The sequence below is a fragment of the Vigna angularis genome, chromosome 2 (genome assembly GCF_016808095.1).
Source record: "Vigna angularis cultivar LongXiaoDou No.4 chromosome 2, ASM1680809v1, whole genome shotgun sequence".
Taxonomy (NCBI): domain Eukaryota; kingdom Viridiplantae; phylum Streptophyta; class Magnoliopsida; order Fabales; family Fabaceae; genus Vigna; species Vigna angularis.
The window spans coordinates 36,369,863-36,393,308 of record NC_068971.1 but is presented as its reverse complement, the minus strand read 5'-3'; the positions used below and the strand labels follow the sequence as shown (position 1 = coordinate 36,393,308).

General features: G+C 34.0%; 2 protein-coding genes across 2 annotated transcripts; both read left to right on the top strand.

The window, feature by feature from the left end:
• The first annotated feature begins 592 nt into the window (after nucleotides 1-592).
• LOC128195345 (glutathione reductase, cytosolic-like) lies at nucleotides 593-5,307 on the top strand. The gene is made up of 2 exons (XM_052872613.1): nucleotides 593-1,442; nucleotides 5,233-5,307. Exons 1-2 carry the CDS (start codon nucleotides 756-758, stop codon nucleotides 5,305-5,307), a joined length of 762 nt encoding a protein of 253 aa, XP_052728573.1. The 5' UTR covers nucleotides 593-755.
• Nucleotides 5,308-6,457: 1,150 nt separating this feature from the next.
• On the top strand, nucleotides 6,458-20,932 carry LOC108345749 (ubiquitin carboxyl-terminal hydrolase 5). Its single transcript, XM_017584486.2, has 13 exons — nucleotides 6,458-6,831; nucleotides 8,131-8,382; nucleotides 8,585-8,729; nucleotides 8,856-8,915; nucleotides 9,020-9,115; nucleotides 9,222-9,623; nucleotides 12,762-12,902; nucleotides 12,976-13,146; nucleotides 16,708-16,968; nucleotides 17,064-17,209; nucleotides 17,630-18,205; nucleotides 20,177-20,450; nucleotides 20,571-20,932. The coding sequence occupies exons 1-13, from the start codon at nucleotides 6,695-6,697 to the stop codon at nucleotides 20,712-20,714; spliced, it is 2,805 nt and encodes a 934-aa protein (XP_017439975.1). The 5' UTR covers nucleotides 6,458-6,694; the 3' UTR covers nucleotides 20,715-20,932.
• Nucleotides 20,933-23,446: the final 2,514 nt, after the last annotated feature.

Sequence of the window (23,446 nt, the reverse complement as noted above, 5' to 3'; positions counted from 1 at the left end):
ATTGGTAGCTTCAGCACGGCCCAACAAAAGCAGTCCAGCTGATGCCACGTCCAGGAGCAATTGGACACACTGGCAGCAGGAATTGGGCTGGACGTGTAAAGAGAGCTGAAACGTTGAGCTGGAGGGGTGAAGACGGGATTCACTTGTCTTTATGGAAAAAAGGAAGCAGTAGCACAAGGGGGGGTCTCCTTCACGTCCAGCTTGGGAGGTGTCACGACCCAGCACAGCAGCAATCCAGCAATTGGCAGCACACGGGCCAGCAAGCTTGGAGATGGGGCTGGACACGTTGGCAGCAGAGGGGCACAAAAGCAAGTCCTGGAATTGGAAATAAGGAGGGTTACGTTCAGCCGCAACCTAGAGAGAGGGGACCACCCAAGGGGACACCTTCATCACCCATCCCTAGAACCAGGAGGTTTTTAGAGTGATGTAAGGTAGAGAAAGAAAAAAAGGAAGAACGGAGAGGGAGATATGGAAGGCTACGGTTGAAGAGAGAATGCCCATTTGATTTTGGCTGGAAGCAGCAGCAGCATGTGGAAATGGAAGTAGGTCCTGGACTTTGGAAGGAGAGACGTGGAGGATGACCCTGCCGACACCTGCAAACACATTTTTTTCTTTGTTTCTCCTTAGTATATATATATATATACATACATATATATACTCTCTGCATAATCTTGTTCTGATTGGTTTCTTCATTAACAAACCTAGTTACTCTCCTATTGCAACGACGCAGATTTAGTTCAACTTTTTCGATAGCGATGGCCAGGAAGATGCTTATCGACGGTGAGGCTGAATCGGTTCCAGGTGTAGAACAAGGGACGCATTTTGACTTTGACTTGTTTATTATTGGGACTGGAAGTGGTGGCGTTCGTGCTGCTAGATTTTTATCGAATTACGGAGCTAAGGTGGGGATTTGTGAGCTTCCGTTTAATGCCATTAGCTCAGAAACAATTGGAGGAGTTGGTGGAACGTGCGTTATTCGTGGTTGTGTTCCCAAAAAGATTTTGGTCTATGGAGCATCTTTTGGAGGTGAACTCGAGGATGCCAGGAATTATGGGTGGGAATTGAGTGAGAAAGTTGACTTCAATTGGAAGAAGCTCTTGCAAAAGAAGACAGATGAAATAAACAGATTAAATGGAATTTACAAGAGGTTGTTATCCAATGCGGGGGTTAAATTATTTGAAGGCGAGGCAAAGATAGTTGGTCTAAATGAGGTTGAGGTGACACAATTGGATGGCACAAAACTGTCCTATTCTGCTAAGCACATATTGATTGCAACTGGTAGCAAGGCTCAACGTCCAAATATTCCAGGACAGAGAGACGAGAGAGAAAGGCAGTGGCGCTGCGGTTGGAAACGGTTCCGGTGGCGTTTGGGGTTGCCGCCGACGCCAAGACTGGAAGAGGTGGTGGCGCGGTGGTCGATTTCGATGGAGGCGGCGACGCATGTGCGTTGGAGGACGAGGCACGTCCCTCCTTTGGCTGGCTCGTTTGGGAGAGAGACTTTAGGTCTTAGGATTTCTGATGTGGGAACGAAAAGAGGCTTTGGGCCAGACAAGCAAATACCCAATGGCACCCCCAAATTTCGTCCTTACACCCAAATACAAAGTTGGAGAAAAGGGTTTTGGTCCAAATTAAAGAGCCTCAATTTCACTCCACACCTCTGGTTTTTATTTCTGTACCCCTATTCATGTTGGGCTTTTCTCTTGCTTTATTTTTATGCTTTTGTTTTCTTTTTATTAGTTAGTTTTTTTATTGCATGTAACCCCTTTATGATAGTCCACACGCTTTTGTTTTATTTATATCGGTTAGACTTGTTTGTTTCATTCTCCATAAAAATCAAATAAAAATATTTTGAAAAGGTTTTAAGCACACGTGCGACCGCTCGCGTAGGCCTTGTGCTAAAAAACCTTTTCCTTTTCTCTTACAAAAGTTAAAAATCAAATAAAAATATTTTGAAAAGGTTTTAAGCACACGTGCGACCGCTCGCGTATGCCTTGTGCTAAAAAACCTTTTCCTTTTCTTTTACAAAAGTTAAAAATCAAATAAAAATATTTTGAAAAGGTTTTAAGCACACGTGCGACCGCTCGCGTAGGCCTTGTGCTAAAAAAACTTTTCCTTTTCTTTTACAAAAGTTAAAAATCAAATAAAAATATTTTGAAAAGGTTTTAAGCACACGTGCGACCGCTCGCGTAGGCCTTGTGCTAAAAAACCTTTTCCTTTTCTTTTACAAAAGTTAAAAATCAAATAAAAATATTTTGAAAAGGTTTTAAGCACACGTGCGACCGCTCGCGTAGGCCTTGTGCTAAAAAACCTTTTCCTTTTCTCTTACAAAAGTTAAAAATCAAATAAAAATATTTTGAAAAGGTTTTAAGCACACGTGCGACCGCTCGCGTAGGCCTTGTGCTAAAAAACCTTTTCCTTTTCTTTTACAAAAGTTAAAAATCAAATAAAAATATTTTGAAAAGGTTTTAAGCACACGTGCGACCGCTCGCGTAGGCCTTGTGCTAAAAAACCTTTTCCTTTTCTTTTACAAAAGTTAAAAATCAAATAAAAATATTTTGAAAAGGTTTTAAGCACACGTGCGACCGCTCGCGTAGGCCTTGTGCTAAAAAACTTTTTCCTTTTCTTTTACAAAAGTTAAAAATCAAATAAAATTATTTGAAAAGGTTTAAGCACACGTGCGACCGCTCGCGTAGGCCTTGTGCTAGAAAACCTTTTCCTTCTTTATTAAAAATACTAAAATATTCCCAGCTACAAGTAATCTTTCAGCTAGAACTACGTTACCCTTGATTCTTCACCAAAAATGGAGATACGTAGGAGCAAGGCCAGTCCTTGTCAGGTTCATTTCCCAAAAATACAAAATCATTTCCAAACAAATTTCTCAAACAGTTTCAGAAAGAACTACGTAACCCTGATTTCTCATTTTGAATGAGAATACGTAGGAGCAAGGTCAATCCTTGTCGGGCCCAAAAAACTAAAAAATATATTTTGTTTATTTAGAATTTTATTTTAGGGACTAGTTAAACATTTTGAAAACCACATCATATTCGTGCATTTAGTTAAAGGTATTGCCTTCGGGCAGGCGTTGTAGGGTGCTAATACCTTCCCTACACGTAACCGACTCCCGAACCCAAAATCTGGTTTTCGTGGACCGTGTCTTATTATTTTATGGTTTTTCCGTAGTTTTCCAGAATAAACTATGGTGGCGACTCCAAATCTCTTTTCCAAACCCGTTTCTTTTTTGGATCGTCGTCCCGTCGCGATTCCGGTTGCGACAACAATTATCATGATCATTCTTTTTTTGCTTGCCTTTTTTTGTCTTTATTCTCATTTTTCCTCTTAAAACAATATTTTGTAATGTTCCCAATTTTATTACAACAATGACACTCCATATTCTTGTATCTTGACTCGGACTTGCTCGTGCTCTTCTCTTTACTACCCTTTGGTTCCTTTTTCTAACTTTTCCCTCTATCTTTTGCGATAAACACCTCATACTAAGATAAAGAATTGTGTGTCTTCCTTCTTATCTTTTTATTAAAAGCATCGCTCTTTGCCATCTGGAAAGAGACAATGTCATTAGGGATCAAGTTTGTAATTGAAACCTAATATATCTTTGAAGATTCTAGTAAATATTTAATAGCCATAATCCCAAAAAAGTCATCATCAAAATTAATAACCATTATTGATATCTAAGATTCCTTAGAACTCATTTAAATGATCTTAAATAGAAGAACATTCCTTATACCTCAAATTCATTAAGGTATTTAACAAATATAATTTATTAATGTTTGACTTAAAAGGTTAAAAGACTCAATTTTATCCCACAAAGTTCTAGCATGTGTTTCATTATTAAAAGAAATAGAGACAAAGAGAAGAGAAAAATAGGCAATGATGAGAAAAGGAATTCACTGTTCTATATTTCCTTTTGTAAAAGGTAATATATATATACATAAAAGATGACCTAACAAAATAAGGGAAAAACAAATTGTCCTATATATAATACTATTTTATGGTATAGCTAATCATGGTATATTCTTCTGTTGGGCCAAATTGGGTCTTGCTTCTATTAAATTTCAATTTGATTATAAATATTGTCTTCTATGTATTGCCTAATAAAACCACACACATTTTGATGTTCAAAGTCTCATTCTTCATCAAACATAGACTCTAACTTTTGTGTCATAAAGATAAAAAAAGTGCAATTTCTTCACAAATAATAAGCCTTTTATCCTGCCGTTCCACATATTATAATTTGTACATTTTAAAGCAATTATCTTGATATTTATCTTCATCATTGAAACAAGTAAATATAGCCCTAAAACAAAGAGTTTTAATGCTACACTAATAAGGGAAATAGAACAAAACAACCAAAAATACCAAAGTATGCACCGGAAATAATTCCCTCAAACTTGCAAGAGAGTCAAATCAAAAGTATAAACAATGCATATAATTAGTTAATACATTAAAGCAATAATGCTCTCAAATATGAAGGACAAAAAATGAAAGACTTAAAATAAAGCAATAGTGTGAGATTGATTTCTTTAACCATAGACCTCCAATTGAGGATCTCAACGATAAAAATGAAGAATCATATGTTGCGAATCTTCTATCAAAGTTTCAGCTCGATCTAACAGTGAATAAAGCAGAATCATACTTTTACTAAGATGTTTCAGTGAATATGCTAACACATTTTCTCGCTTTTTTCTCTCTTTCATTGACTATGAAAATAACACTCTCTCTTGAACTAAAAGACTCCTCTCTACTTAGTTTAAACTCTAAGACAAAATAGACTTGACTAAGTTAGATTTTTTAGACATAACAAGTGATAAATATAAAATGACTTTGAAGGATTTATGATTAAACATTGAAGAAATGTCTTTTAAAATAATAAATGTTAGAAGATAGTTTTTGTTTTGTCATTACAGTAAAAAGGAACATGTATAACATACTTTCAAATATGACATCTTTACTTGAAATACTTAATCATGAAGATTTTTGGAAGATTTCAACTATGATAACTAACTCATAACATGCTCCAATGTAAAGTAAAAATTAATGTCAACGTTAAGAGAATAAAATAAAATATGAAATTGAAAACAATATGTACAATAACTTAACTTCCCTTTCATCTATACATACATGATTCGTTTCAGAACTTTAAAATAGAATTACAGTATTTCCTAAAGGGAGTCTTCGTTTGCGAATATTCATTGTGGATGCTTCTCAATGGTGAAGGGTGATATCAATGAAACTAGTGGCAAAAACCAAACCAAAGAAGTTTTTCTAGATAGTGGAAATGAAGCTTCTTAGCGACAATAGGGTTTATCAGCGAATGAAATCTAGGACAAAAATGGAGGCCCAAAATGCAGGGCTTAGTGAAGGCTCTTATGAAGAAAGGTAAATGTAACAATGGAGGTTATGCAAAATAGAATGGATATGAAAATCAGAGAGGCGTGAGAATGGTGAAGAGAAGACGAAGGCACGAGAGAAGATGATAAGTTATGAAAATGAAAGGAAAGAAGGTACAAGCACATTAAAAGGTACACTACATTCGTTCTATTGAACAACTAATGTAGTATTATGTTTTTCTATTAAAAATAACATATTAATATGTTTTTTATTTTTATTTTATTTTTAGGGGATATTACATCAATTAGATCTAACCATCGATGTAATATGGTTTCTAGTATTTATAACACCGTCACTGTGCATTTTTATTACATTGTTTCTTCAAGAATCGATTAATATTTTTATATTGACAAACAAACTTATATTCTTAAATTTTACATTTCTTTAGGTAAAAAATAAGATGTTACAATATACTTTTTAAAAATTAACTTAATTAAAATTAATATGTAAATAATAAAATAAAAATATATGAAATCAAATTTTGAAAATAATTCACTAATTAAGAATTCTTTCACTAATAACTTTATTTTAATTACTTGAATTTAAAAAAAAATCATTAATAATTATTAAAGATATAAGATGTTTCTGAGTTGGACACAATGATACCCATACACATTTAATTAAGAAATGAATAATTAAATACCCATTACCTATATATATTAATTAAAGATCTCCGTTACAAATTTTATCTGCAATATTTCAATACAAAGTTTGTGTTCATTTCTATTACATATTATCTTCTTTAACAATAATCATATCATATAATATAAAATTATAAGCAAATATATATATATATATATATATATATATATATATATATATATATTTATCGAACCTTAAAAAACCATAAAACCTACATAAAAAACTTATATTGCTTTTTCATCGTAAAATATTCTTAAATCTGTTTTTGTTATTTTTACTTTAACCTCATCCATAATTTAACAAAGACTTTTGATAATTCTAAAAAAATTAATTAAAAATGATTATATCGATTAATTGTATTCACATTTTGAACATGGAAGTGTATAGAGAAAGAGATATTGAGAATAAAAAGTGTGGGATTGTGTAACCTAAGTAAAATCTCCAGTTTGAAGGGAAACAAACTTGCGATTGTGTAAAACTTCATAGGACCAGGGGGTGCCCGCCACGGCTAACCGGAGTCAGACGCGAATATAAGCGAGAGACCCGCCGTTGTTTGTCGTTGTTGTCGTTTTCCTCTGAAACTGGCTTGTCTAAGGCAAGAGAAAGAGAAGAGAAAGAGGAAATTGGGTTGAGTTGAGAGAAGAAGATGATGGAGGTCTCGGTGGGTGGCAGCAGTGTCTCTGAGCTGAGTCCGGACGAGGAGCGGATCATGATCAAAGACATTGCTCTTGCTGCCCAGGCTAACAGCAAAGAAGGAGACACCTTCTTCTTAATCACTCAGAGGTTCTTCCTTCTTCTTTCCCTCACTTTTGCAACTGGCTACCCTAAATCACACCCAAAGTTCACACCTTTTCTGTTTTTTCTTAAATTATGCCAATGTTTCCTTCTCTTGGCAAAATGGAGTACCCCGAATTTTCTAGATCTTCCTCTTTCTTTGCCCTCGATTTTCTGACCTGATTTCACTCTATATAGTCATTGGAGTGGAATTTTTTGGGAGTTTCGGGATGGATTTTAAGTGAATATTGCAATAATCTTATACTGGTTTAATCTATTGAACAATGAAGATGATTCCTTGATTATAACTACCCGTAACCCTCAACACCCCTGTCCAATAAGAGGGGGGGGGGGGGGGGGGGGGGGGGGGGGGGGGGGGAGAGTAATTTTACTGTGATAGTTGTTGTAACCATTCTCTAACAAAGATAATACTCTGACTGGGTTCTGTTAAATTATTTTTGTAAGAAAGTTGCATTTTGAATAATGGGAAAATGATAATACTCTGACTAGGTTGTATGAACCCATTTTCCATGACAATTTGATATCCGATAAGTATGTACTGTAAATCAATTTGCTTGGGGCAGGGTTATTGAGCTGCTTCAATTTTAACCTTATGAACTTAGGAGGTATTGGGTCAAGCAGTTGTTTGCTGCTGATTGTGCAACGAAGACTTATTCGAATCCCTTGGTTGCATTTTTGCTTGGACTTGCATTTTATCGTTGTAATGTAAACTTCAAGGACTAGGCTTTTATTCAGTTCAGTAAGTTGTTAAACCTGAGGCGGGGGTGTTCTGTTGTTTGTGTGTATGAGTATGGCATATTACAGAAATGATAAATATTGCACCCCTCTGCAAAATATAGGTGTTACACTTAGTGCCTATACTCCAAACAATAAGAAACTGCTTCACTATATGAACTTCTCATACCAATGTTTCCCTAGGACGGGAAACAGTTTACTCCTAAGGAAAGGAGCTACTTGGCTATTTAAAAGCAATTAAAGTTGAGCTGCTGTTCCAATGTTGATTTGCACGTAACAAACATCTCAGGACAAAAAACTGTGCGTGAAAAGAAAATAAATTTTAGTACCTTTCTTCTTGACTGTTGGTGGAAACCCACAGAGACTGTTTCCTTTTTTTTTTTTTCTTTCTTTTAATTAGTGACAATAACCTTGAAGCGGAAATGCTTTGTAGTTTGTCCTTTAATATTCATTTGTGGCTATAGACGGACTGGCTTAGTTTGAATGAATACCTCCACATTTATTTAATTATACAGAATTAGAAGGAAGTTGTTTCTGATAGTTTTTATGCAGATGGTGGCAATATTGGATTGAATATGTGAACCAAGACCAGTCAAACACTTCATATGATGGATCTTCCTTATCTGAACATGATCTAGCCAACTCAAGTGCTTTAAAGAGGCCAGCTGGTATTGATAATTCTGATTTGATTGATGATACTGTGTCAGAAGACTCTGGTATGGGTATTGAGATTCATGATACTCTTCTAGAAGGCCGTGACTATGTATTACTTCCCCAAGAAGTATGGGATCAATTATTTAGATGGTGAGATTGTCTACTTGTCACATAGGTCATATGTGGTTCTTCAAAAATGTGATAAGCGCCATACTGTATTTATGATTCTCTTTTTGAATTTCTTGATTTTCATGGTTTTTGAAGAATCTATAAATTGACACAAACTCAAAGATGACTAATCCCTTAACTGTGCTTTATGAGGTGCCTGAAAATTTCCCCCCTTCTTGACTAGGTATGGTGGTGGACCTACATTGGCAAGGAAAGTTATCAGTTCAGGTTTTTCCCAGACAGAATTGGCAGTAGAGGTGTATCCTTTGCGGCTTCAATTGCTTATGTTGCCAAAAAATGACCGTTTTGCTATAAGAATAAGCAAGAAGGTATGATGTGATAAAATATTAGTCATGATATTTGATAAATATATCTTTAGCATCCTTGTCATTCCTTTGCTAGTAAAATTCAGGTTGCATGCTATATCTGCCTTAGAGTTGAGATATTTTGAGCAGGAAACCATTGGACAGCTTCACAGAAAAGCTTGTGAAATATTTGATCTTCCGCCAGACCAAGTAAAGACTTCATCTTTCCTTCTTGATATTCTAATTTTTTTGAAAGCTTCTCTTTTTTTCTTTTATATTTAGCAAGTAGTGAGAAATAGCTACCTCTACTTTAGGTGTGTATATGGGATTACTATTCCCGTCGGAAGCATGCTTTGATGAATGACATGGACAAAACTCTCGATGATGCTAATTTACAAATGGACCAAGATGTAAGTCTTCACTAAGTTTTATATTGGAGTCTTCCTCTTGTTCATGCTTATACACTTCAATTTATCACTCCTGTTTTTCTTTTGACTATTGAAAACATTCATGCAGATTCTTGTTGAGGTCATCAACAATTCAAACAACACAAGTTTTGCTCAAGAAAACGGTTCTGCATTGAGGGAGGCAAACTTTGCTCTTGTGGAACCTCCAAAGTCGAGCTTATCAATTGCCGGTGGCTTATCTGCTAGCAAAGGTGCATCTAGAGGCTACAATGCAGACCTTTCTTCATCTCTAAACATAAATTCTCCACTCAGAGACATCGAAAACCCTTATGGAACCAGTGGTGTCACCACAAGAGGTTCATTTGGTGGTCTAACCGGGTTGCTGAATCTTGGCAATACCTGTTACATGAATAGTGCAATACAATGCCTTGTTCATACACCAGAATTTGCTAGATACTTCAGGGAAGACTATCATCGAGAGATAAATTGGCAAAATCCATTGGGCATGGTTGTAAGTATCATCTAAAAAGCTGTAAGCATGAACTTGTTTCCTCTTATTTATGTACTTTTATTAGGGATACTCTAAGAACAAGGATTTGGTTTAGAGGTAAAAGGTTATTTACAGAATTTGTTATGTGTGTGTATATATATGTATATGTGTGTGTGCTTGTTTTGATACACCCATAAGTCCTACATTGCTTAAGAGTTGAGGTCAAAAGCAACTTATGTACACCTTGCTCCCTTAACAGACTCTAGGTTGGAACGTTGATAGTGATTGTGGGCAACAAAATAGAGGGTTGAAGGCTACTCTTGTTCTTAAACCACCATTGGTGGCTTGTTTTGATACCCATAAATCTCACATTGTTTAAGAGTCTAGATCAATTGTAACTCATATACACTTTCCTCACAAAGGAGATTTTTAAGGGACAAATTGTGATGGAGGCATTAAACTCCAAAGCGAATAATACTTCAAATGTAGTGATTGACTCGGTTGAATATAGTTAAAGACTATATATGAGATTAATGTCTTTTGGGTTGAATATACAAATGACCCGTAGGTCCCAAGATTGGAACCTGACTTTGATACTATGTTGAATATAGTGAAAAATTATGTATGAAATTAATCTCCCGAGGGTACTCTATTTATAATAGAAGAAATATGAACTAAGCTCAAAATATGAATAAGGAATAATAACAAACTAACTAAAGATAAAAGATAAAGATAAGATAAAGATAATATATCTAACAGATTCTAGTGATGCTATGTCTGTAGACTTGAGGTCAGAACCATATATATGTATATATATGGGAAAGGTTCCTTAATTGAAGCCTCAATAGGGATGTCATCAGTCACCCTCAATATGGATGTTGTTGGCTTGGCCCAGGTTAGGGCATCATCAACTCAACAATTTTTTTTCAAAATGATGTTGATGAGGGTTTCTTTCAAGATAAAGTCAATTGTGGTTAATTTTTGGTCAACATCGTCTAGGTTATCTTTCAAGCCAAAGTCAATTGTTATTTTTCTAATGACGACTGAGGAAGCTTTTGACCCATGTTAGTGAGGGAATTTTTCAGTAGACATTATTCAAAAATTTGACCACAAAATAAACTTGATCAATGATGTTAAAAAAAATAACCTGGTCTCGTATGTCATCCAAAATAATTGTGGTTGATTTCAATAATTAATAACCTTGACCAAAGAAAAACTTTAGTTCAAAATTTTTCAAGAAGCTCTGCCAAAAATAAACCTAGACCAAATCGATTGATAGATATTGCCAATTGTTATTTATGAATTATTAAATATTGTTTAATGTTAAAATAATTTTTTGTATTTGGTCGTAATTGAAATAATCTATATAAACAATAAAATTAAAGTTCAATAAATTTGAATTGCTCTTTCTATACAAAACATTTAAAAATGAAACAATTTGAATTGGAATTTTATTTTAATTTCCTTGGAATAGTGAAATTCCCTATTTCAATACATTGTAAGGGTTAGGTAGAGAGAATTTATGTCATATTTGGAGAGCATTGCTCTACGAATATAAGGGCCCCCTAGTAATATTTTTAATCTTTTTCTATCAATAATATAGTCTTGATTTCTCTTGAGCTTGGGTTTTATCTATTGAGCTCTTGACCACTTGGTCTTCAGAGGTCTGATAGGAAATTTCTCACAGTAAATTCTGTAGGTTAGATATATTATAGTATTATTCTGTATATGGGCTTGGGTCCATCCCTATTTAATGCTTTGTGTGACATGTTATGTTCCTTAGCTGTGCATATACGCACTAGAGGATTCTATCACATGATATGTACCATTTCTCTATACAAAAAATTTCTCCCAACCCTCAATTATTTGCATCGGCTCATGTATAAGATACTAGTAATCAGCTTTCTCTCTCATGTAACTAACTCTCCACCATTCCACTACTTGGCAGAGTGTGGAGAGATGCCATACCTAAACCTTAGTTTTAGAGTTGAAGGCAAATTTTATAATTAATATGGCTTAAGTGCACTTTTTAATCCTTTCAGTCGGTTTCAACTTGAATACCGTCCTCTTCCTATTTGTTCAAATTGAATTCTAGAGGGAAGAATGTATTCCCTCGGCCCCTAAAACTAGGAGGTCCATTAATGCATATATGCCTAGTCTAAGTCTTAACCTTGGGGAAAGAGTGTTCCTTTTTAAATATCTTATTTCTGTTGTTTAACTGACAAAGAAATGCCTTTTTTATTCCATTCTGTTTTTTGTTGAGCCTATTATTTTTGGTTATATTTCATGTTATTTTGAAATCATGGTTATCAAACTCTCGAATTAACTCGTAAAGTCGTACGAGTTTACGTTCCCAGACATGGCTTCCGAGTTAACTCGGAAGTAAACTCGTTTTCTGCGTAAACTCGGTAGAATCGACTGTGAAATTGGTAGGATAGTGTAGAATCGCGAGTTTGGAGCGATTCTGCGAGCTTGAAAGTTATATATTTAATGAAATGCATCAAAATTAACGACAATAATCTAAGTATTTATGTTTTACAATATTTATTTTTATGAACAATATAACTATAAATTTTATTTATGTAAAGTTATATAATTTTGTAAACTTATTTGAATAAGATATTATTTATATAATTTTTTTTCATTTGAAGTAAACTCTTACGAGTCGACTCTCACGAGTTTACGTAAACTCTTGAATTTGATAACCTTGTTTGAAATGAAGCATATTTGACTCGTAGTCTATGGTAACGTATATGAAAATAATGGTCTCCATTGATACCATTTGGAATATGTGACAAGACACCTATTTGACTAGTATAAGGGAAAATAAAATGCTTTTTTTATTCTATTGTTCTGTTATTCATTGAGGCTAGTATTTTGGGTTGTATTTCATGTTATTTTGAAATGAAGAATATTTGACTTGATGTCTACGGTAACATATATGAAAAGAATGGTCTTTGTTGATACCATTTGGAAGAGAGTTATTATCTTGGGTTGTCTTCATATTCATTGAATGCCTACATTTGGATTGAACATTTTGTGCATGACTGGGCCATCCTTCAATGACTTGGTTTGTTTAGGAAATGATTGTTTACCTTATGATAACTGATGTGTTATAATTATGAAGTATTGTTCTAAATGAAAGTTTTCACTTTGTAGGGTGAACTAGCCCTAGCATTTGGTGAGTTGCTTCGAAAGCTATGGGCACCTGGACGAACCCCAATTGCTCCTCGGCCCTTTAAAACAAAGCTTGTTCGCTTTGCTCCTCAGTTCAGTGGGCACAATCAACATGATTCTCAGGTTTGCTCGATAACTGAAATTTTGCAATCCAATTTCTATGTAGTCTGTGGTAATATTTATTATTTTTTTTCAGGAGCTTTTGGCATTTCTTCTTGATGGTCTTCATGAAGACTTGAATCGAGTAAAACACAAACCATATATAAAGTCTCGAGATGCTGATGGCAGACCTGATGAAGAAGTGGCTGATGAATATTGGGCAAATCATATTTCTCGTAATGATTCCATAATTGTTGATGTATGCCAGGTAACTCAAACGAGTAATTAGTAAATTTTTTTACCGTGTCACTGTTAATGGCTTAGTATCAGCATGTCAGAAACAGCTTTAACTTGCATGGTTAACTGGAAATGCTGCATTGAATGCCATATAATAAATATTACTATAAATTCAGTCTGTCTAAGTATGATTTTTAACTGAAATTTTTGGTTTCTTTGTCATCACGACAATTCAACATGCGTGTGTGCCTGCACATGCAAATAGTATTACTATCTCCATGTTGCTAAATTAGATTTTCATTCAATTGGTAAATATCTTGTATCCTGAGACTGATTGTTGGCTGCTTGAATATTTGCTTACAGCTAATCTGAATCCTGCATATGAATCTTCTCCTGCCACTCAATCATATATCATCCCTTTTTGTAGCTGTATCTTTGTTACTTCTAGATATAATTTAAGGTCTCATTCTATCCATTCAGATAATCTTTCTTAGCATTCTGAAAATTTGATGTAGGTGTTGACACATCAACATCTTAGAAACTTTTCACGATTCTGTCATCTAGCCTTTTAAATTAAATACAATCATACCCTAACAAACTCAATGATGTAGGTGTCGACATATCGACATATTTTTGTGGATTTGAGAAAGGTTCACCTTGCCTTGTCATTCATATTTTATTTGGATCTGTAGGGCTATCAACCGGTTGACATTCAGTCATGCTTGTTTCGTCCAAAATATCTAAGACATTTCTCTGTGAGATAACAATGCCTTCCTATGATTGAGCTTTCTTAATACAAAAAATGTACTTTAAGTTGCACAGTTCTTTGGTCTTCTAAAAGTGAGTGAACAAATGCTTTTTTAGGGAAATTTTAAGGACACCATTTCTAGTAATAACTATGCTGTTCACATACGCAGTTTGGTAAACACTTCCCAGGAGAAATTTGACAAAAGAGAACCGAATGATTTGCTTTACTTTGTTTCAACCCAAAGTCTTTTACAAAGTGACTAAATTTTCCAAACCAATCTCTTAGAAATTATTTTAATCCATACGAAAGATCGACACAATTTATGTACTAAGCCACACTTCTCTTCAGCAACACAATTTATTCCTTGTAAATCACTACTATAATTTTTCATGAAAAAAGACATTTTAAATATCTAATTAATGGAGATGCTAGTGGCAAATGGCAACCATAGCAAGGAAAGGGCAGACATTTGTTATGTTGGGTGAAAATATATTACAATAATCTAGATCACATATTTGAGTGTAGCTTTAAAGCAATCATCTTCATCATTAGGCCCAACTTTAAAGGTTCAGGCCCATCAATATCCAATTGTCATTAAAAATAACAAAGTACATCTTGAATAATCATTAATAAAAGTTACAAAAATATTGAAATCCTAAATTTGACTGGTCTCCAAATGTCAGAGTGAATTAAGGTAAAAGAAGATAAAACACATTGTGAGATACTTCTAAGGAAAGAACTACGACTGAGTTCAAAATTGACACAACTCACAAGACAAACTTGACAACTTATACAAACTTGAAACAAGTTGTCGCCACTTGGCAAGGTTAGGATGACCAAGTTGAGCATGAATTATAGGGAGAATCCATCACCAAACCAACATGTGCAAATATTTGTAGATGATAAAAATCATGAGACTAACATTTGATGCCAATCATCCATCCTAAACTTCGGTTTTGTACACGAACAAAATCTTTGGTAAATGCTATAATACAATCAAGGCAATGGCTGAGATGACTAAGGCCTAATAAGTTAAATGGAGAGTTAGACATAAAGAACATTATCAATATGTAGAAAAGGAAGAAGATGAATAGTTCTAACACCATGTGAGGTGGTTGTAGAGCCATTGGCCTTGGTAACATAAGGTAAATAACCGAAAGTAGACAAAGAAAAGAAAAAAAAGATTTATTACTAATAATGTGTTCGGTGGCTCTTGAGTCTAAATCCCATGGGCCAAGAGAATTGGAGTGAGTGAGGTTAGCAAAAGACGTACTTGTGTGTGCAATAGAAGGTAGTGGAACTAGAGTTCTAAGAGTCCTTATACCATTTAGGAAGTTCGTTGAAGATAATAGGCTGTCCTGAATTATCAAATAAAGTGAGACCCTAATCAAATGGTTGCAATGGAGTAGCTTGGGAAACCACGACATATCAAAGAGGATGACCATGAAAGGCATAACACATGTCAATTTTGTGACCTAGCCTATGACAATGTTCATACTTGTGATGACCTTTGCTTGGCTTGCAAGGGCCACTGTGATCATCACACTGAGATACCAAAGCAGAAGAGTCATTAGAAGTTATTTAAATGGTTGACTTACTCGGCAAACGTAGTAGTATGGAACAAGCGGAAGTAAAGGTAGACACAACTAGGGACCCCAAAATTTAATCACGGACATGTGAATAATCAACAAGAAGCTCATGTCTGTCAAGCCAACAACATGAATAACTTTGATCATTGCTCTAGTTCTTGAGATGGTGGAGGCAGGAGATAATACCTTATTAAAGTCATGGTACCCAATATTTAGTCATTGTACCATCAAGACGTTTGCGAGCAACAACATTTAGGATATCGACGAACACCATAAAGACATTGAGTATTATGGGTGTATAACAGTTTGGTCTCTTCCCAAACTTTTGAATATGTGTCATAAGCACGAAACACCATAAAGTAGTGGTGGTCATTGTTGAAGGGTGGGCCAGATCTGCCAGCACGCACGGCAGTGGCAAAAGTTAAGGAGGCATGTGGAGGCGCATTGGAGTTCTAATCGTGGCATGGTGGTTGCCAGACCAAATGACAGTGGCAGTACGGTGAAAAGTACTGTGTTGGCAGTATGATGACAGGACAAAACAAAGGTTGAGGCAGAAGCTGGGAGGTGGCGGCTGGAGCTAACATAAGAGTAAAGCTGGAAATTAAAAGGAACAATTTCTGCGAAAAAATTTAGCATCAATGGAAAGACTGTTCACTAGGGAGGTAAAGAGTAAACCTAGGGTTAGATACCATGTTAAAATAAAAGAGAAGGAGACATAGGCTGAACCCTTAATTTGTATTGAGCACATAGGGTTATGTATGTATAAATAAAAAAATACAAAGAGATGGACTTAAGTCCGTTACATCTAACAACTTGTTTGAAATGATCAAAATGAATTTAGGAGGCATGGGGTTGTGGTGAATGTGTTGGGCATAAAAATAATGGTTTGGGCGACAAAAACAAGATACGAATAAAGGTTTACAGGATTATCATGACAATGATAATTATTCTTCTTTTGAGCATTTTGAACTTCACGAAAAGGGCTAGCTCATCTAGAGGGAGGGGTAATTATATGATAAGAGACAACATGGTGTTTTCTACTAGTGTAAATTATACTCTACATATCTGATTTATATAAATTATACTCTTGTAGGCATCAATTTTCAATGTTGCTAATTTTGGTCCATAATATCAACTTTGCTTTCCTGATTCATCCATTAATAATTGTTTATGCATGATATACATTTACATTTTATATGTGTCCTGCTCAAGTTCACTAACTTGGATATGTTTCTGATAATTCTTCATTTCACAGGGACAATACAAGTCAACTTTGGTTTGTCCAATTTGCAATAAAGTGTCTGTCACATTTGATCCTTTTATGTACCTTTCCCTGCCACTCCAATCCTCCACTGCCAGTAGAACCATGACAGTGACAGTCTTTGCTTGTGATGGGGCTGCCCTTCCATCTCCTTGTACAGTAACTGTCCCTAAGCAGGGACGAATCAAGGATCTCATCCAGGCACTTAGTAATGCCTGCTCATTGAAGCACAACGAGAGGCTATTGCTTGTGGAGGTACGCACCATCTAGAATATAACTTAAATGTATTTGTTGGAATTATTGCATATATTTTATTTTAATTGAGTGTGATATTGATGTGCTATTAACAGGTACGAAACCATTTGATCCATAGATATTTGGAAGATCCTGTTCATTTGTCTACTATTAAAGATGATGAGCGTCTTGCTGCTTACAAGATTCCAAAGACAGACAAGAACACAAAGTATCTCCAGTTGATACATCGCCGAAGAGAGCAGTATGTGATTTCTAAATTTACTTGATATGCTTACAATTGTATTTGCCAAAGAAGAGAGCAGTATGTGATTTCTAAATTTACATGATATGCTTACAGTTATATTTGCCAAAGAATTGAATTTGCTTTGTCATATTAGTACCTTTAATGATGCTTGCTTTTGTCTCCATGTGACTTGTCTTTTACTAGTTTTAGGATTTGGGAAAACAGTGTCATGTTTAATAACCACAATAAGGTATTTTGACTATTACATAGTGCTGATTCGATCCGATCTTGTCTATTTGGTGTAGATCCATTAATATTTAACTAGCAGTCGCGTGGCCATGATATCATGTCATATGGGCCTTAAAAAACCAAATTTAGCATAATTTTGTATGTTGTTTGTTACTCTGCTTTCTGATATATTGTTTGTAATTTTCTTAGGAGCAGTGACTCACATGTCATATCTGGATGGAAACCGTATGGAACACCTATTGTTTCATTGATTTCATGTGATGATACAGTCACAAGAGGTGATATACAAGTAATGGTTAATCGTATTCTTTCCCCTCTGCTAAGGAGAGGTGGTAATGTAGAACAAGCTACTAATTCTGAAGTGAGCATCCCAAAAACAGAACCTGATGAATGCAGTAATACTCATGATGCTGCATGTGCTGGCAACGTGGTGTCAAACTCATTAAATAAGGATTTTACCAATTCAAAGGCACCATCAATGCCAACACTACCTCTTCTCTTGGTTGGTGATAACAATGCATGCATTGATCTTTCAATGGGCGAGGAGAAGGTGGTTAAACTGCCTCAATCATCTCCAAAAGTTTTAGTGTATATTGATTGGTCTCAGAAGCTTCTGGAGAAGTATGATACTCATCCAATTGAGAGTTTGCCTGAAGTTTTAAAATATGGGCCTGTAACCAAGAAAGCTCGTACTGAACCTCTCTCCTTGTACACCTGCTTGGAAGCTTTTCTGCGGGAAGAACCTCTGGTGCCTGAAGATATGTGGTTAGTTTATCACGCAGCTCATTTTGTTCTTCATATCTTTCTTAATCTTATTTAACAAGCATTGAATTGGAATGTGCATTAATAGTTGTGTGCTAGATCTGTAAATAACCCGTTTTAATTACATATTTCCTAAAAAGTTGACTACTTTGCACAACAAAAGCTGTTGGAGATCTCACATGGACTATAGATATGACTAAATTATAATATATAAATGATTTCAAAGCTCACTTTACAAGCTAATTTAATAAAGTTGAGTTATACTTAAAATTCATTTTCTAAAATGATATTAGAGCTTATCAAAGTCTATTCTAGTAAGTTTTGTTAGGCCTTGTGTCATCCACTATCAGGTCTTCTCTATTATTTGAGACGTTCAATCCTTGGCCCGAGTGAGTGTAGTCGATGTGATCAAATTATAGGGTCATGATATTTTAACAACTTTTTGACAATAGATGATGTGTCACTATTTTATTGGTCCGTATATTTGAAACGGACCAATCACAAGCTACCACATAGGTTGTTGTTAAAAAATTGTCAAAAAAAGTTGTTAAAGAGACATTTTCCCAAATTAAAATATATAAATGGTATGCTGGTTTTGTGAGATTGTGTTACAGTTATAATCCACTTTAGAAACAATTGGATTTGACCACTAACGTGCTTCTTAGTTTGAAGGGTTATTTGTATTGTATTAAGAGTAAATGTAAGTATTGATCAACAACATTGACTTTTCTAGCATGAGGTGCACTATCCTTTATTTGGTCACCCGGTGGAGCAGTTAATGTAGATTATCTTAGAGGAATTCTCATCTAGGTGTTTTCCATAACTTGTGTGGGTTATCTTCTAATATTTTCAAGTTATTATAGCTTAGATCTGAAATTGTGTTAAATTTATTCTGGAATTGGATTTTGAACTACATTAAGTGTTTTAAATACAATATTGTTCAAAAGGAATTTTCTGCATTCTGATTTATTGATTGTCTGATTTCTTTTATGCTTTCTTAATATACACTTGTTAAGACATAAGTGTGCATGGCAAACATCACACCAAGTGTTGTGTTAATTACCGACCAATTACTACTATAACTATAACTACAACTTTATGCAAGAATAAATTTGAAATTGAAAATTCTAAACAAATGACAAAGCAATTCAAAAGTAAATGCCAAGACATAACCATCCCTAGTTTTGAGGGGGAAATCAATGAGATGAAATAAAGATCACCATGTGAGTTGATCTTCTCTTAGGTCTTCTCTAAGCCTTAAATCTGTAAAATTTAATAGCAAAACAGCCCATAATTTTGCTTAAAAATGCTTATTAAAATAACTCAACCTCCCAGGAATTTTGAAAGACAGTTAACTAGAAAAAAGGAAACATGAATCAAACATTTAAGTATGCTCAAAACCTTTGTCCATATCTGTGAAACACAAGGACTTAAGAAACACATCTATGGATGAGAAACCAGACCCAAACTATGGGTTATCAAAGCTCTGCTTCTCTTTATCATTTTTTTTGCAGTACATTTCTTTTGAAAACATTTTTGCTTAGCGAGCTCCTCCTTAATATGAGCTATAACTCGGCCTTTATAATCTGGCTCTCTTTTTGACCGAAAAAAATACTACTAAAGAAAATCTGCGAGAAACTCTAATCATGAAATCATTGGAACACCCAATTAGGAAACTGTTTTTAGCTGTACGGTGCAGTCTTTATTTGTATTCTTAGTGTTATTTCACTCAAGCTATGTCTTCATGGTAATTTCAACCTTATAATAAAGGAATTTTCATACTAGTCTCTTTGTATTTGAATCGTTCACATGGTTTACGTGCTTGATCTTGTATTGCAACAAAAATCTGATTCGAAGCAAAAGTTTGTTACTACTGCAGAAATAGTTCTTGCATAAAACATTTCTCTATTTACATATATAAATTCATACTTTAATGGCAGTGGCTAATGTTAAATTTATCTAAATCTGATATAGGTACTGTCCCAAATGCAAAGAGAGACGACAAGCTAGCAAGAAGCTTGATTTGTGGAGGCTCCCAGAGGTTTTGGTCATTCATTTGAAGAGGTTTTCATACAGCAGGTCAATGAAGCATAAACTGGAGACTTTTGTCAACTTTCCCATTCATGATTTTGATTTAACTAATTACATAGCCAACAAAAACAACTCTCGCCGGCAACTGTACGAACTGTATGCCCTCACAAATCATTATGGTAGCATGGGTAGCGGGCATTACACTGCACATATCAAGGTATACTCTGAAATTTCAATCCATTGAAGTTGTTTTGATTTCTAGTCTATGGTTCAGCACCTAGAATGCTCTTTCCTTTCAGCAATGTTGCAGCCTGATTCATATTTTTGTAATGTGCAGCTTTTAGATGAGAACAGGTGGTACAATTTTGATGACAGCCACATAACACTGATAAGTGAAGATGAGGTTAACACTGCTGCTGCCTATGTTCTATTTTACCGGAGGGTGAAGACTGAGGAAGCAGCCATTAGCAATGGAGCCTAGTCTTTCATGAAGTTTAATGTATAATATGAAGTAGATCTCATGCTTTACTATTTCAGAAAAATTCCGGTAAAAGGTAGGTGAACAATTTCAAATGTATGGCTTAAATTAGGGATTTTGATTTACTGTATGAAAGGCATCAACCTGTTGATACAAGAGTGTATGTAATCAATAATTTCTATTTTATAACACATTATAAGAGAAAAATGGTCTTAACAAAATTGAATATTTGTATTTGTAAAGAAAAAGTCAGGGTGAAAGATTCTGAAGGATAATATTAAATGAGTGTCAAAAGTATCATTGTATTTTTGTGTTTCTTTTGGGGAGGGGAAGTGGAAGTTGAATTTTGGACAACCTTTGGTTCGAGGAAAAGTGTTTTGTTCACTTGTTCAAAGTATTTGTACTGTTATTAGGCATTTCCGTAGCTGAATATAATTAGTGACACCATAAATATAAAGATGGAGTGATTGATTGTGGCATTGAAAGCAAGTTTTCTCCATTTCAATGCAAAAGCATAAAGAGAAGGTGTTGGATTTACGCAATAGTCTTTCTTTTCACACATACAGATCTTGTCCTTAAAACTTGTAATTATTTACTTCAGACTTACGTACACGGCTGTTTCGCCCTGCAACTTTAAACTGCACTTCTAATTTTCAAAAATAATTTTAGGATTATATTTTTCTTCATGAAGAATTTTTTGTTTATCGAATTTAAAATTTGATAAAATATTTTTCAAAAACTTTATTGGATTTTAAAATTCTATGAAGAAAACAAAAAAAAATTCATCAAATTTTAGAATTTTCTTTTATCGAATTTTGAAATTGGATAAAAAAAAATTCTTTATTAGATTTTGAAATTTTGATAAAAAAAATTTATTAAAATTTTAAATTTGATGAGAAAAATCTTTCACTAAATTTTGAGATTCGATAAAACATAAAAAGTGAATGAAAGATTTTTTGAATTATAAAAAATAGTTTTGAATTTTTAAAATTTTTTAAAGGTAAAGAATGAAATAATTGAAAATATAGGATGAAACAGCCTACATACACTAAGTAAAATTAAACATGTTGTGGTATATAAGTTGTACGTTTAGATGAGTTTCTTCTAAACAACTTTTAAAAAAGAAAAGAATAAAATTGTCTTATTTTCATGCACAATAAAATAAACTTAAATAAATTATATAAGAAAAGTTTAAATAATTAACTTATGTATGAATTAATTTTAGTTTATGAAAAACATAAAATTAGTATTTTCCCTTTTTTTAGTAAGTGGTGATGGAGAAATTCTTGAAACAGTGAGGTATAAATTTCGCAGCAGTCCAAAGTTGATTTTTATTTATTAAAAGTTTTGATTTATTTTATTTTTGTTCATTAAACATGCCAAACACTTTAATTACTTTGAAAGCTAGAAATTAGTTACAGATTTATCATTTGGTCCCTCACTGAGAAAAACTGCCACAAAAATCTTTATTATTATTATTTATAAAGATAATATAATTAATCCAAACCAAACCAAAATCACAATTTCAAAATATTCTTTTTTTTTTCATTTCTTTTGTTGTCATTAGCATCATCTTTCTCTATCATAATCTGTTCCACTGTCATGCACGCACATCGAGCTCTTATCTTGTCTGTCTCAATTCTCAATCATGAAACTTGTTCAATATCAAAAGCAAGATATGCATTTGATTTAACAAATACAAATAACTTGTTTGGAACATATTTTTATGCTTGAAAAATATTCCAAACTTTTTTGGATGAACTTGCTACTTAAAATAAAAAAATTAGCTTTGGCAAGTCAAATACAATAAAATTAGGTAAACCATGTGTTAATGCTATATTACAGTTCAACCCGTGAAAAAAAAATGAAGAAACAAATTTTTACTTGAAAACAAATAATATATTAGTCTTACAAAAACCTTTTTAAGAATTTAGTCTATTGTTTTACACCAATTCTAAACCTTAACGCTATCAAAATTTTATTATCACTTCAACGCCTTCTGAATAATTTTAATATGTACTTTATATAATAATTTTTTGGTTTAATAGGTTCGGAGGTCCTTATATTTGTGGGTTCGTTTCAATTGGGTCCTCTAATTTTGAAAGTAATCAATTTGGTCTCTAATTTAACAAAATTGAGTCAATAATACCCTTTCCGTTAAATATAATGGACGGCGTTAACTTTTTAAACATGTGGCATGTTGAGGCATCCTTTTATTTGCAGGTGGCACAGTTTTATTTGAAGGATGCTTCAACATACTACATGTTTAAAAAGTTAATGACGTCCATTGCATTTAACGGAAAGGGTATTATTGACTCAATTTTGTTAAATTAGGGAACCAAATTGATCACTTTCAAAATTGGAGGACCCAATTGAAACGAACCCATAAATATAGGGACCTCCGAACCTATTAAACCTTATTTTTTTTCCAAGAAAGAGTGCCCAGGTTTTCGTTTGAATTTAATCATGTAGTTATTCGTTCAGATATTTTTATTGTTGTAATTAATAAAACGTTTATTGATTTGGGAGAGAAACTACTAATAAGTTGTTATAAACTAAACTATGTAGAGCTGCCAAACAAACTGATATAACTCAATTGACTTTACCTGTATTTAACTTTCTTCTTAGAGTTGTGATCTTTCAGTTTGATTCGATTTATATCTGGTCAATGCATCATATTGTTTTAAAAAATAAAATATAAAATAAAATCAATTAAAAAATAGAAGTAGAATATA

What these genes read in the sequence shown, in the direction of transcription:
- LOC128195345 (XM_052872613.1), top strand. Translation starts at nt 756, where the DNA reads ATGGCCAGGAAGATGCTTATCGACGGTGAGGCTGAATCGGTTCCAGGT. An exon ending in CGATGGAGGCGGCGACGCAT is followed by an intron (nt 1,443 to 5,232) that starts GTGCGTTGGAGG and finishes TCAATGGTGAAG; the next exon opens with GGTGATATCAATGAAACTAG.
- LOC108345749 (XM_017584486.2), top strand. Translation starts at nt 6,695, where the DNA reads ATGATGGAGGTCTCGGTGGGTGGCAGCAGTGTCTCTGAGCTGAGTCCG. An exon ending in ATTTACAAATGGACCAAGAT is followed by an intron (nt 9,116 to 9,221) that starts GTAAGTCTTCAC and finishes ACATTCATGCAG; the next exon opens with ATTCTTGTTGAGGTCATCAA. An exon ending in ATTACACTGCACATATCAAG is followed by an intron (nt 20,451 to 20,570) that starts GTATACTCTGAA and finishes TGTAATGTGCAG; the next exon opens with CTTTTAGATGAGAACAGGTG.